This window comes from Haemorhous mexicanus, chromosome 1 (assembly GCF_027477595.1).
Source record: "Haemorhous mexicanus isolate bHaeMex1 chromosome 1, bHaeMex1.pri, whole genome shotgun sequence".
NCBI classification, from domain to species: Eukaryota; Metazoa; Chordata; class Aves; order Passeriformes; family Fringillidae; genus Haemorhous; species Haemorhous mexicanus.
The window spans coordinates 21624380-21638436 of NC_082341.1; the positions used below are offsets into that span (position 1 = coordinate 21624380).

General features: G+C 39.3%; 1 protein-coding gene across 1 annotated transcript in view; it reads left to right on the top strand.

Moving 5' to 3' along the window:
- Positions 1-4741: 4741 nt before the first annotated feature.
- The window catches only part of RUNDC3B (RUN domain containing 3B), a 53012-nt gene continuing 43696 nt past the window's right edge, over positions 4742-14057 (top strand). The window contains exons 1-2 of the mRNA XM_059842702.1: positions 4742-5070; positions 11759-11874. Of these exons, the coding sequence (XP_059698685.1) occupies positions 4967-5070; positions 11759-11874 (220 nt within the window). The 5' untranslated portion in view covers positions 4742-4966. The remainder of the gene's footprint in view (positions 5071-11758; positions 11875-14057) is intronic.

The window sequence follows — 14057 nt, forward strand, 5'->3', positions numbered from 1 at the left end:
TTGAACCCAGACTAAACCAGCAACACACTAAACCAGAAAACCCAGCAACAACAAACTAACATTTTGTAACACAGCTAAACATGCAAATACTATGGAACCACAGAGGGACAGAGACTTGGGGTACAGTTTCACAAAAGTAATACAGAAAAACAGCAAAGTCAGAAAAAATCCTAGTCCTTAAAAAAAAAAAAAAAAAAAAAAGAGAGAGAGAGAAGGTAAATTATTGGTAGCAGACATGATCCTCTGCTTGTTTTGATTGAGAAGGGGTGTGGAACAATAAAACTTCAAGGATGGGAGAGGAAGAATGGGGAGAAAAATCATTCACTTAAGTTCTACCCTTACACTCTTAAATCTGACCACCCCGACATCAGTGATTCAGACCCTTGAGAGCTACAGCAGCAATTGCCACAGCATCCATCTATTCATTGCAAAAAGGGGTATATTGTTCCTGCATGTGTAGGAAAATCATGTCAAGATTTGAATTGCATTGCACACCCGTGAAGAAAAAGGATCTTAACTTGCATTTTTTATCTTCTATTACTGATCAAATGAGGCCACCAAGTGGCAATGCAAATATTTTAAGTCACAAAGGAAAAACGTAATCACTTTTAATAACATAACTTTAGAATATGTAAAAAGAATAATAAAGAGAAATGAACACAAATCAAATTTTATGTGCCACGGCATAAAGCAGTAATCTCATTAATCTCACAAGTAATCTCACAAGCATAACTTTCAAAAGCTACAGTGTTTATTTAAGTCATGATGTCTTCAAATATTGCTTTCTTACTCATTTCAGGCAAGCAGCCTTAAACCAACCTGCAACAAGTTTAAAAACTCAGAGATTGAAATTTACATCCTTCCAATCCTAAATCACAAACATACTTCATATTTCAGTGTTTCATATTACTTTTCCTTGGCCATCTCTACTATGATGATATAATTTTGTAAAATTCAGGTTTGCTCTTATTCTCCTTCTGTTCATGACTGTCACTCAAGCATGCTCTAAAAAGGCATATGGTACTCTGCTTCCCTCAATTCCTTTCACTCCTTCCACAGAACTAAGTATCAGAAGTAAGCCAAAACAAGAAGGTGGGTGGAATTCCATGTTCTAACATGCCCTCAGACCTTTCTTTTAAAGGCTCCTGTACAGATTTTCTAAGACATAAGGATAAGCAATAATGCTGAAGTGCAAGATCTACAAATAACCTGAAAAACTGACCCATTCTGAAAATTCTCATAGGATAGAGCAATTTGGAAATGTGCAACTACAACTTAAAATTGTACCTATCATGTTTCAGTACAAAGTTGTTGGTAAATCATATTTGTAGATACCCAGATATGCTGTCAACAACAACAAAAAAAGCCCAGCAAAGCAAAAAATAAGCCCAAATTATTTCAAACCATGAAATAAAAAAGCGCAAGTGTGTATGCCTTCTACATATACAGAATCACAGAATTGTTCGGGTTGGAAAGGGCCTCTGGAGATCGTCTTGTCCAGACCCCTGACAAGACAGGGTCACCTGGAGCAAGAGACACAGGAACATGTCCAGGTGAGTTTTGAATGTCTCTGGAGAGGGACACTCCTTGACCTCTCTGGGCAGCCCGTGGCAGTGCTCTGCTTCCCTCAACATAGAGAAGGTTCTTCCTTTATGTTGAGGTGAAATGTTGTGTTTAGTTATGGTTCATATACAAAGCCAGGCAGCTGACTGGAATCCATGAGAGGTGTTCTGTACTACCAGTATACTCAAAATTACCCTAAAGTGCAATAGTAAAATATATCACATCTCACACCAATTTGTGTTTTGCTCCTAACTGGAGGAGTCTTATGTGATAGCTTGAGATAATTTTCTCCTACTATAAATGACAATACAGTGCCAAATTGTGGACTAATCCTGGTCAGCAACTAAGGCCCACACAGCCACTTATTCAGTTCTGCTCAGTGGGATGGGAGAGACAAAATTGTACTGGAAAAGAAGCAAAACTTGTGGGCTGAGTTAAAGACAGTTTAATAAGTGAAGCACAGCAGTATATGCAAGCAAAGGAAACTAAGGAATACATTTACTGCTTCCCATCAACAGGCAAACCTTTAGCCATTCCCAGGAAAGCAGGGAACAGTTACTTGGGAAGACAAATGGTGTAACTCAAATGTCCCTGCTTCTTTCTTCTCTCCCCTAGTTTTTACCACTGGGCACAGTGCCATATGGTATGGTTCCTTTTATCAGCTGGAATCAGTTGTCCTGGATGCACCATCCAACAGCTTCTTGCACATCCCCAGTGCTTAAACATCTTTGCATCAAGAATTTTTCCCAATATCTGTCTTTTGTTGCAGCTTTTGGCAATTGCCCCTTGTCCATTTCCTCCGCACTCCTCAGAAAACCTCTTCCTCTATCCTCCCATTGAAGGCAGTAAGATTTTCCCTTAGTCTACTTTTCTTACTGAGAGGCTTTAAAAATTCAAGACTCACCACAGCATATTTCCTGATAAACTTATTGAACTTTCCAAAGCAGCTGATGATATTCAAATTATTATTTTTTATTCTTTTGAAGTCTTCTAGGACCTTTTTACATTTTATACTTTGATAAGACAGTAGTGGAAGATAAACTATGTTTGAAAAAAAGCAACAATTTTTGAGGAAATCCATTAACTTGAGGACTAAAACTTATTAATATTGAAACCTAAGGCTTGGTCCAGCAGATAAGTCTGATTTAATCTTAAATCTCTTTCAAGTATAAAAATAAAAACTTGCAGTTTCTGGGGAAAAGGTGAAGTGAGAAGATACTTCTGGTTTTGATATATGTAGAAAAGTTCTCCTGGTTTTTTTTGGTTACATATTATTAATTATCCAGTATGTTTATCATCAATTCAAGAAAAACAAACCTGGCAGATGAAATTGCTCATCTGCAGAGATTAAATCTACTTTAGCCTTAGCTTGGATTTAATTGAAAGTTTACTCAATCTGCACAAATCTCTTACCAGAAGCTACAGAAACAATGGGCCTTAAGAAAGCCTCTGAGAAGAGAAAGAAGCCTGAAGAAAGGCTTTTAATTTCTGAGAGGCAACAAGTAACACATGCAGCATTTCCCCTTGATAGTTTGAAAGAAAAAGAACAACAGCTTGTTTCAATCTTGTACTGGTAAAACCACCTAAAATTAATTTGAAAAGTATTATTCCTCATTCCAGTGTGTAAAGGATATTGTCCTTCAGATTTACCTGTGCCTCTACTTCTTTATGATGTTTCTGGAGCACAGAGGAAGAAAGGCAAAAACAAAATGATGAACTACCTTATAGTGAAATATAATGGTAATATGCTTGGGAAAAAAACCACACCAGCAAAGAAGCTTTACTTTAGAGAAGGCAGAACAGATTGCTTACCATTTCATATCAAGTTCAAGGAAGATAAAGATTATGTCAAATTTACTCAGCTACCTGTTGAGAGAGGTGAGAATACAGTATATCAAGTAATATATGATGATCTTGGAAGTTTTGGTAAGTGGTAATACTTGAATCAATTTATGATATATCTTTGATTAAAAAAAGTTTATATGCTACTACATTTGAAAAAATAGCTATCTATATAGTAATCTACTTTTCAAACTTCTTATGTCAACAAAATTCCTCTTCATGTAACACAACTGTGTTGGACACAGTTCTAGTTTCACTGTCAGAAAGCTTCATATCTACAAGTGAGTCTCCAAAAAAACCAAAATCCAGTGGGGATTTGCATGTCAGTAAAAAGAAATTTTTATGTTTCGTTTATAGGAATGGGTAGGTTGGAGTTTAACAGAACCATTTAGGAGTATTATGTACATAACTCAGTAGAAAAAAGAATTGCGCCAAAATTTATTTCACCATTCACCCTCATTGCAAACAAATAAAGTTTGTAAATCAAACATAATTATTTTCTTAGGCTGAAAGGGAACTTCCTCCCATAAACGAAGAAAATCAAATTAATCCATACAGTTTCACACCTCCCCAACTAACCAGCCAAATCTACTCCTTCACAGCCACAGACCACAATTGGTTTACTGACAGGCTTTATTCTGCAGTGCTTTGTCCTCCTGTCTTCCAGCGACATGAACATCATGCAATTCTGTGTCTTGATGCCAAGGCAAAGACCTGTAGCCAGAGCTCTTCCAAGCATGCCTCAGTTCAGAGCTGGGTCAGCTGTAGTGTGGTGGCAAAGTGTATTCCCACTTCATTCCCGTATTCCCACAAGCATGGCCTGTAAAGCTGATATATTTCATAAAGCATTGTCCAGCACTGCAACAGACTGCCCAGCGAGGTGATGGAGTCACGTCCTGGAGGCGTTCAAGAACCGATGTGGCACTTAGTGGCATCTAGTTGACATGGTGGTGTTCAAAGGTCGCACTCGACGATCTCAGATGTTTTTTCCAACCCTGTGATTCTATGATCCTAATTGAGGACTGACAGCATTTCACACTCTAAAAGCTACAACCAGGGAAGTTCTCACATTCTAGACGCCAACGGGCTAAGAAGGGAGAGAACCGACACCAATTAAAGGAAGACCACAATTTTAGAGACGCGGGAAGAGCCGCAGGGCCCCATCGGCGCTCCGAGCGCCGCCCCCGCCGCGGCCGCCTCAGGTGCTGCTCCCCCCTCCCGCCGGCCCCGGGAGCGCCGCCAGGCGGCGCCGCGCCCCCCGCGCGCTGATTGGCTGGCGGCGCCGGCGCTCTGCGGCGCTGTGGCCGCCCGGCTGCCGGGAGCGGGGGGGCCGAGCCGCCCCCGCCGGGGGACCCCGCGCATCCTCGCCCGACCCGCCGCCGCCTCGGGCGCGCCGGGACCGGGCAGCGGGAGGAGGAGCGGGGAAAGCACGGGGGCCTCCTCATCCGCTTCCTTCTCGTCCGCTTGCGGCGGCTGCAGGCGTAGCATCCTGGAGAGCGGGAGGCCGGGAACAAAGGCTCCGCGCCAGCACCGGCGGCTCCACCTGCCCTGCCCAGCGGAGATGGCGTCCCTCGGCTTAGGGGGGCTCAATGTCTCCGCCCGGAGGAAGAGCGTCCCGTCTCGCAACGCCGCGGTGGAGAGGCGGAACTTGATCACGGTGTGCAGGTGAGCCCCGGGCCGGGGCCCTACCCGGCCCGAGGGGACCATGCCCCCTCGCTCCCGCCGCAGCCCGCGCAGCCCGTCCCGCCCCCGCTCCGCTCAGGTGGGTCGGGGGCGGGAGCGGGGGGAGCGGCCCCGCCGCAGCCCCGTCCGGGGCAGGGAGGCCGGTGCCGGTCCCCGCGGGGGTAGTAGAGCAGCCCCTCCATCCATCCTGACTCAGCTCCTGGGAGCGTTCGCGGGAGGGTGTCTGGGCGGCGGGGGGAAAAGGGGCTCACCGGGCAGTGCCACTTCTGCGGGGCGTAGAATGGCTCCTTCTAAAGTGGGGGACTGACGGGTTTGGTCTCGGCACCGTGCTTGCGTTCTCGGGCGAAAGGCGGTGCGGGAGCAAGGCAGGGCAGGATGAGCGCTGGGCAGCGCTGAAGCTGCCCTGCAATTGGCGCGGTCCGGCCCCGGGTCCGGTTCGGAGTTGGTGTGATGAGGTTTAGAGTTAATGGGATGGATCCGGGGGGAAGAGCTTCAGGCCGCTGACCGTGCGCTCCTGCGAGCGCGCCGGTGCCGCAGGACCATCCCGAAGAGGCTGCGCTCCGGGATATTTTTATCTACGAAATCTAGATCAGGAAATCTGCAGTATTTGAGCTGCTGTATTCAAATTTCTTTCTTTCTTTCTTTCTTTCTTATTTTTTCTTAAGCATCTAAGTCCTGAGCTTATGCAAGCTTTATAGCAATTTCTATGACGTTCTGTTTAAGTGTTTCCACTGCTGTCACTGTGGAATTCATGCAGCATTTCCAGGTGTGCAGCAGTGACATGTAACGTCACGGCAAACTTTTAAATACATGGATATGCTGGTAGCAATGTCTCCATTCAGTCGTTTTTTTCAATAGCTCTATTTTGATGTTTTTAAAGTAATTTGAGTATTATCTGGGAAAGGTTTTCAACAGATTCATGAGGGTTATGATATAATTTTAGTTCTTGCAAATCTTACTGAAGTGACAAAACAACTATTAGATAATTTTGTACCATCATCACTTAGTGCTGCAGCAGGATTTTTAAAAACCCATACAACCTCATATTTTCCTTACTTTTTTTTTTCTTTTACGGTACACTGTTAGCAGGTTTGACAAAGTGTGACTCTATCATTCATGTCATGAATTTGCTTCAGTATTCCTTCAAATCATAGTATCTGTGTTTGAGTAGCATCAGTACTATTCTGTCTTTTCCTGGGCTTGTACGCTTATCTCTACTCCTATCTGGGAAAAAGATACGCAACAAAAAAAGTTTAAACAAAATTTTTTATCAAACCTGCTGAAGCAGCTTAAATAATAGAAATAGAAGTTTTCAGTTTTGCTGTTGTTACAGGGATGCAGATATTGCCAATCCGTTCCTTAGGAAAACACTGGTTTTATCAAGTAATCACACAATTGTACAGGATATAAACAGTTATTTTTAAAGGAATATATTGTATTCTACAGAACTTGGGGTTTTTTTCTGCCTCCCACTTGAGAAGAACTGTTCTGTACCTTGTGCTGTTACATTATTTTTTGGTTTATTTGATGTCCTTGTTCTGAAGTTGAATTGATGGTGTAATATATTTAAAAATGCTTAGAAATCTGAGGGAATTCACTTAAACACATACAAAGCAAAGAGCTCAGTAATTGCTTGAGATTGGTGTATTTTTATTATTTTCAGTAAAGTGACTTAATTTTGCTTTTCTTTACAACACCTGCATTTCTCAGTTTGTGAATACACATTAAAATTTGGAAAAAATGTTGAGGAGGAAGGATTTGCATTATTATGATGTATGTGCATTTATTTATATTTTTATTTTGCCAGTGTAAGAGTAAGTGTTTAAAATATCTCTGTGCTTTACTGTAGTTATTACGCATTTTCTATTATAGAAAAGTGTTACCTGTTAGGAATAGCCAAGCTAGTATTGAAAAGTGTAAAATAATAGTCCTTTCCAATCAGAATTCTATGAAAATAAGGAATTGTTCTGGTAAAAAATAGCTCCAGTCAGTTGATTCAATCAAATTTGGATGGTATGGACTGTTCCCCAGTGAAGGGGAAAGATCACAAGGAAGATACTCTTCTGAGTTACCATCTGTTAACAGTCTCTGATAATTTAATGAATTATTTTTGTCAAAGCTTCAATTTAACATATTTTTAACTAATAGTTACATCAGAATTTAAGATTTTCATATTGTCTTACAGTGATGATATCTAACTCCTCCTGCAGATGTGGATAGTTTCTTATATTTACAATTCTGGAAGGAACAGTTTATTTCCACTGAAATATTGAGTGTCACTGTAGCCATGGAAAGTGACATAGGTACTTAAGTTCCATAAACCACTTGCATGTGAAAATGCATGGCTGGGGTTTTGTAACTGCACAGCCGTGATTTAAATTGGAATAACGCTCAGAACTTTTTTTGAGTACATAACTGCATGTTCTAAGCTTGTTCTCTCTCCTTACCTGTTTTCCCTAAGTTTGACCCCTTTAATGTTCCAGTAAAGGGCGCTGAGATTTTTGACTAGTTATAGATTGTTCAACTCATTTTAATCTAGTCTTTGATAGGATTCATAGATCAAAGATCCATATAGATACAGAACAACTGAGATGGGCCTCAGTAGGGACATTCATAGCTTAAATACAGATGTAAACACAGAATTGAACAACTATTAGGAAATATGCTTTTTAAACAGGGATTTTGCTAGTGCACATAAGACTTGTTGCAGTGACAATAACCCATAGCTGAGCTGTCTGGTTTCATGATTGCCATGTTTAGCATAAGGCATATTGTTTCATAATCTTAGGGATTATTCTATATTAATAGTTCAAATTCTTTAAAATAGTATTTTAATGGCACTTCCCAAATTGCAAGCTAAATAATCATGACAAAAGCTGCTGTTTTGGAAATAAGCCTATAGATGTGGGATGTATCCACAAAATGTTTGGCTTTGGTTTGGAGTTATTCAAGAAACTTGGGAGATTTCTTGTGCATCTTGCTAAGATATCATGGAACAACATCTTGCAAAGTTGTAGTGGAGAAACGTACCCTAGGAAGATTGGTTTAAGTCTTTCTTATTCCAGAATGTCTCCATCCTACATAATTCATAAGGTCTTTTTAAGGTTGGGAGAATGCTACTGTTTTTACATCTTTTTTTTGGCTCAAGCAAGTGTAGATTCGTGACAGAGAAAATGTGTAATAATCCCAAAACATCAGAGTTCATGAAGGTCATTTAGAAGCATTGATATTGGAATCTCTAATTGCAGTTACTGTATTAAAATACAAATAATAAAAGTTGGGGAGTAAAAGTTGTTGCAGTAACACAATGAGAAATGTTGGATAAAATACGTTATTTTAAAAAAGTCTTGAAGCAGCAGGTATTATAGCAGGAGAAGCTACTTACTCATCTGCTCTTACAGTCCACTTAGAAGTTAATCTCTGAAGTGTAAGCAGTCTGCTGCTCTGGAGTGCAGTGCTGCTGTGGCAGCCCAGTGGAGAAAAGATGGAGTGAGGTGGTGCTTGGGCTCTTTTCCCAGGTAGCATGTGACAGGACAAGAGGAAAAAGCCTCAAGTTGCACAAGGGAGGTTTGGATCGGGTATCCAGAGAAATTTCTTCACAGAAGGGGTGGTCAGCCATTGGAACAGAATGCCCAGGGAAGTGATAGGACCACCATTCCTGGAAGCATTCCAAAAAAGTGTGGATGTGTCACTTGGGAACATGGCTTAGCAGTGGACTTGGTGCTCCTAGCAGTTGGACTCTGTGGTCATAAAGGTCTTTTTCAGCCTTAGAGATTCTGTGAAGATGGGAGCAATAGAGGGAACCAAGGAAAGAGCTCTAGCTATTTGGACCTTTTTTCTTCATAGCTCTTTGTACTTTAGACCTGACCTTTTGTTTCTTGACTTTCAGTCTCCATGTAGCTCTACATAACTGTGCAAGAGCGTGAAATTTCTGGTCTGGGGCCCCCTACACTGGAAACAACTTCAATGACTGAGGAGAATTGCTTACTTAGTGCTTACAGTGTAACCTTTTTTCAAAGGCAGAACTTCTATATACACCCTTAATCCTTTTTCCAATATACACGGTGAACATGGTGAAGTGTGAATATCTAATATGCAAAATGTGTTCATGACTTTTAATTTGCACTTAAATATATGTTTGCCTCTTTGTAGTATTTGGAGAAAAAAAGATAACTCACCAGTATTTGCCTAAAAGGGGTTTTTTTAAATCTCAAAAAAACGTTTCTAGTGAATCAAATTTTGCTTGGTAGTTCTGTTATCTTCCTGGTTTATAGAAGTAAGTACATACTTGCACTCCCTTTAAGTTCTCCTAAAAGCCACTCTAACTCAACTTGACTATAAAGATTTAGGTTTTTGGTGAAAGGGTAGAGTAGACGGATGAAAATTAACATTTCTGATGTTATGGGAGTAATATGAGCACTTAAAAAGAACCATTTTGGTGATGAGCTCTTAGACTGTCTTTTATAATCAGACCCTAGGTATATAAAAATTTTTTATTTCTTTAAATACTAGATTTTTTTCTTCACTTGAGTAGCAGAATGCTTTAAAATTAAAAAAAAAAAAGCTTATCTATGTTTTTTAAAGTGTTTATGAAATTGCTTTTAAGTGTCTCTTCTTGAATAGATCTCCATTTCTGAATAGGTACTCCATACAATATTAATTAGTGAACTTTTAAGTATGACATTGAATACAGGAAAAGTAGACATAGCTTTATATTGTACTCTATTTGATTTTGGAGTTTATGGATGATCCTGTCTCTGAGTTTTATGATGATATTCCTGTATACAGGGCAGTGCATCACTCTGCTAACTCACTGTCTATCTTGTGTGTGGATCTGTGAGCGATGTGCTGCACTGTATCTTTTTCAGACCTGCATGGTGTGGGAGGACTTATCTTGTTACAGTTAATATTAGCTTAGTCATGGCACTGCTATAGGCATTTGTTTTTCAAAATGAAGGCTTTTTTTTAATCAAAAAATTCTTAGCTCTGATGTAGCTTTGAGGAAGCAATAAGTTCTGCCATTAGAAGAGTCAATAGTAGTTAACTGGTGGGCATGCATGTCTCTCACTTACTCAAAATTGGTTAAAAATATGGAGGAATTCAAAACTGAGTCATAATCTGGCACTGCAGGAGAAGCTTCCTTCTCCACCCTAATTCACTCCTAATTCCTGTTCTGCAAAAAACACTACAACAATAGAAGCTTGCAGGAAAGGTAAAATAGGGAGCCTTTATTCCGAAGTTTACTGAGTAAAACAGAACTGAGTGGAAACTCTTGAGCTGTGTGCCAATTCAGTTTGAGCACATTAGTTTTGTGCATCAGAAGGCTGTGCTGACTCCACTAAGGAGGCAGTTACTTCTGTAGTGCAGAGCATTTCCAAGTAGTACCCGTGTAAGGAGCTTCATTCCTGCCCATGCCTATAATGCTGTGCTCCTTCTGCAGCTGTGCCATAGAAGGGCTTGTGTTGAGGTGCTGTGAACGATATTTTTTATGAATGTATCCATATTTAAGGGTTACTTTTCCCCTTCTTTCCAGTACTGAAAAATCTAGAACAGTTCATAGTGAGCACCCGAAAAAGTAGAAGTGGCAAAACTGAAGAAGCCAGTGCTCGCTCAGGTGTAGGATCTGGGAGGAGCAGGCAGAGTGAGAACATCTTGAATTGATACTGTTGACATTTGGGTGTTGTGAAAACTATCTCCTCAGGCTGCAGTATGGCTCTGTTAATACACATAAGATTGTTGCAAAAAACCATAGTAAATGCTTCAGATTTGATACCTTGAAGTTTGAGAAATTTGTCTTGAAATTGAAAACTGGAAGAACAAGCTGAAGAAAGGAAAATAAAAATGGATAATGATAAGAATTATGAAGGCAAAGGAAAAATAAATATTTTTTGTCACATTTGTTGAGGTTTAAATTATCCTCTGAATAAGAACTAAAGTTTGTATAAATGTAGGAGTAACTAAACACAGCAGGCTGGCCAGTTGACTAATTACATCTTGTCTGCATTTTACAGTGACTTGATTCAGCCTTTCCAATTTTAGGTGTTGGATCATTGAAATTGAAAGCTTTTCTGGCATAATAATGAAGTAATACAGTGCTGAATAAGGATTACCCCCATTCACAGGGAAATCAGTCTAAGTGAATGCAGGTTTAACAATGCATGAAAATTCATTGTTTTATAATATGGCTAGATTATTTTTGCATTAGGATGAAATGAGAGTGTTTTCATAATAGGATAAAGTTTGTATTTTTGATTATTGGACATGGATTTTTGGACTAAAACGAGCACTGACAAAATGTCAAGCAAAAATGTTTATGTTTAGGATTACAAAGAGAAACTGATGTTGGATGCTTTTGAGTGCCTGTTTTTCTCCAACTGCATTAAAACAGTTTAGAGAAGAGAAAAATCATTAACTCATTTCTGTATGGAAAGGGTGGGGATTTTTGTTTTCTTTCTGTTTTTAAGGCTTTATGCCTAAGACCGACAATGCCAATTGCACTTCCCGTGCCATATCTGAACATTTTGTGCGTTCCTGTTGCTGTGACTGAACTTGATATTATCATGGTGGGCTCTGGTTCCTTGCTCTTTTGGTTTATACAAACTACTGCCCTGCTATAGAGGACCACTAATTATTCATATAATTTATGATTGTCCCATATTTTTTGCTCTAGGTTTTCAGTCAAGACTCTGATTGACCGTTCCTGTTTTGAAACTATTGATGATACTTCCCCTGAATTCAATAATTTTGCAGCCATTCTGGAACAGATTCTAAGTCATCGACTGAAAGGTATGTTAATTAACTTCCTTATTGGTGGTGATTTTGCCGTGAAAATTTGTTTATACAAAACCAATGTGCAACTGTACAAACTCCTTGATGCTGAATGAAGGCATTGGATTTTTGTGTGTCTGTCCTGTTGCTGTTACCTTCCTGATTTTCTGCATTACTATGGAAAAGTGAAAGCAACTCTTTCTGTGAAACATGTTTCCAATGATCTTGTTGGAAGCCTTCTGGGCTGGTAATTAAGCAAGTGAATGTTGCCATGGTGCTGAGCTCTGTCTGCTTTTCTGCTTTATGATAAGGCTGTGTCCTAAGAGTCGAAAAGACAATTATATTATCTGCTGCAATAGGAGCTACAGAGTGTATCTGGTGCTGCTCCCATTTCTTCGTCCCTTCCTTGCTTTTGTTGCCTTCTTTTCTAGATACTGTTTTTAGGCCCTTTCATTCTATTGCCCTCTTTAGTGAAACTGTTTTTTCTGCTGGAATGTCCTGAAAGAAATTGCATTTTAGAAAGGTCACTTGTTGATTTTCTTCTTGTATCAAGTCAGATGTTCTAGTTCCCGATAACGTTTGTTTGCATTTTCCAGTTGTTCTAGAGGAAGCTGCTTTGCTCAGAGAACAGTGTGTGCTTTAGTAGTAGCAGTCACTAGAAAAGGACCTTGGATGAGTCTTCTCTGTCCTCACTTCTGTGTACAGTTTCTGAAATGATTTGAGGATTATGAAGAACATCATAATCATCTAAATATAGATGTGTAATATGACAATCTACTCATTTTCATACTTTTTAATATTCATAACCAAGCTTTGTGAACAATACTGTGTGTAGGCTGACATTTGAATAGCACAATTACTACCTGCTGTGGTTCTGTCAGAGGAGGAAAAAAATGGTGCACAGTATGGTAGAAACATAGGGTTTGTCACATTGTGACAAAGATTTTTGGAGTGATTATGGGTACTTAGCAGCTTGACTCTGCAGGGAAAATGCTCTCTTTTCTCCTTCTACTCCTCCTCCAGTTTCAGCAATATTTGTGCAAAAGTAATTGTAATTTTTTTTTTGTCAACATTCTTTTGCTTCACAGTCTTTTATTCAGGACAGGCAGTACAGAGAAGAAGCCTTGACAAGTTGGCAAATGGAATTTGCAAGTAAAAAATCATTTCAAGTAAGAAATTGAGAAATTCAAATAGCTAAAATTTTTGTTTCAGTCTTCCCCTTGTAATTGCTAGTGTAGTTTTCTGTGTTTGCAGAGTTAAAGTTACAGAAAAAGGTGGGACCTTGTAGATTGCATTGCAAACAGAGAATGTTTTGGTAATAAGCTAGTTGACTGCTTGTAATTTTTAAAGATTTTTAAAATAATAAGACAAATTGAGATAAGAAGTGTACTATGATACTTCAAATTTTGTGAGGGTATGTATTTTACAACTCGGGGCTTGAAAGAAATTGTATTTTATTGATGGAATTGACTAATATATACTGAATACATTCTTAGTGTGTCAGCAGAAAGAGACTAAATGCAAACTGGTGATTACAGTGAGTTGTATAAAGTGTTTTGAAACTGGCAGAACATACTTGATCTGCTTGTCTGGGGTAAGATAAATAGCTTCATTGTGTCAAAGTTGTCAGGATAATCTCATGGCAGTGTAGTTCAACTGATGATCCAGATTTGAGAGTTTAAGTATATTACTTAAAGGCCATGGCAAACAACTGTTCTTAATATTTAGCTTCCTTTGGAAGTACTGGGTGAGGAAGGAAGAATAAAAAAAACCCAAAACTTTATGTTATAAAGTAGGAAGTTTGCTTTATTAGAAAACTTTTACTGGTAGGTCTTCTGACATTAAATTTAATATATTTTTAAGGAGCAAAGTAGTCTTGATGGAATATAGTTATGATTTCTGTTTATTGGTCTCATTCTTAATTAGGATCCAGACAAAAAAATCCAACCCCAAAATGGCAGGAAGAGGGATGGTTATTTTAAAGGGAAAGAAGTTTAGCTACAGGGATTATAATTTTGCAATTTTTCTAAAACCATTGCATTTAAAAATTCTGTAATAGTAGTCCAAGCCTTATCTTCCTAGGTGTTCTGGAAAAAATGGTCATTGCAGAAACACAAGGACCATGTAAAATGGATTTTTCACAGATACCTGATCTGATACTCCTGGTAGCAAAAGGGTCATGAAATAGCATTTTTTATTTA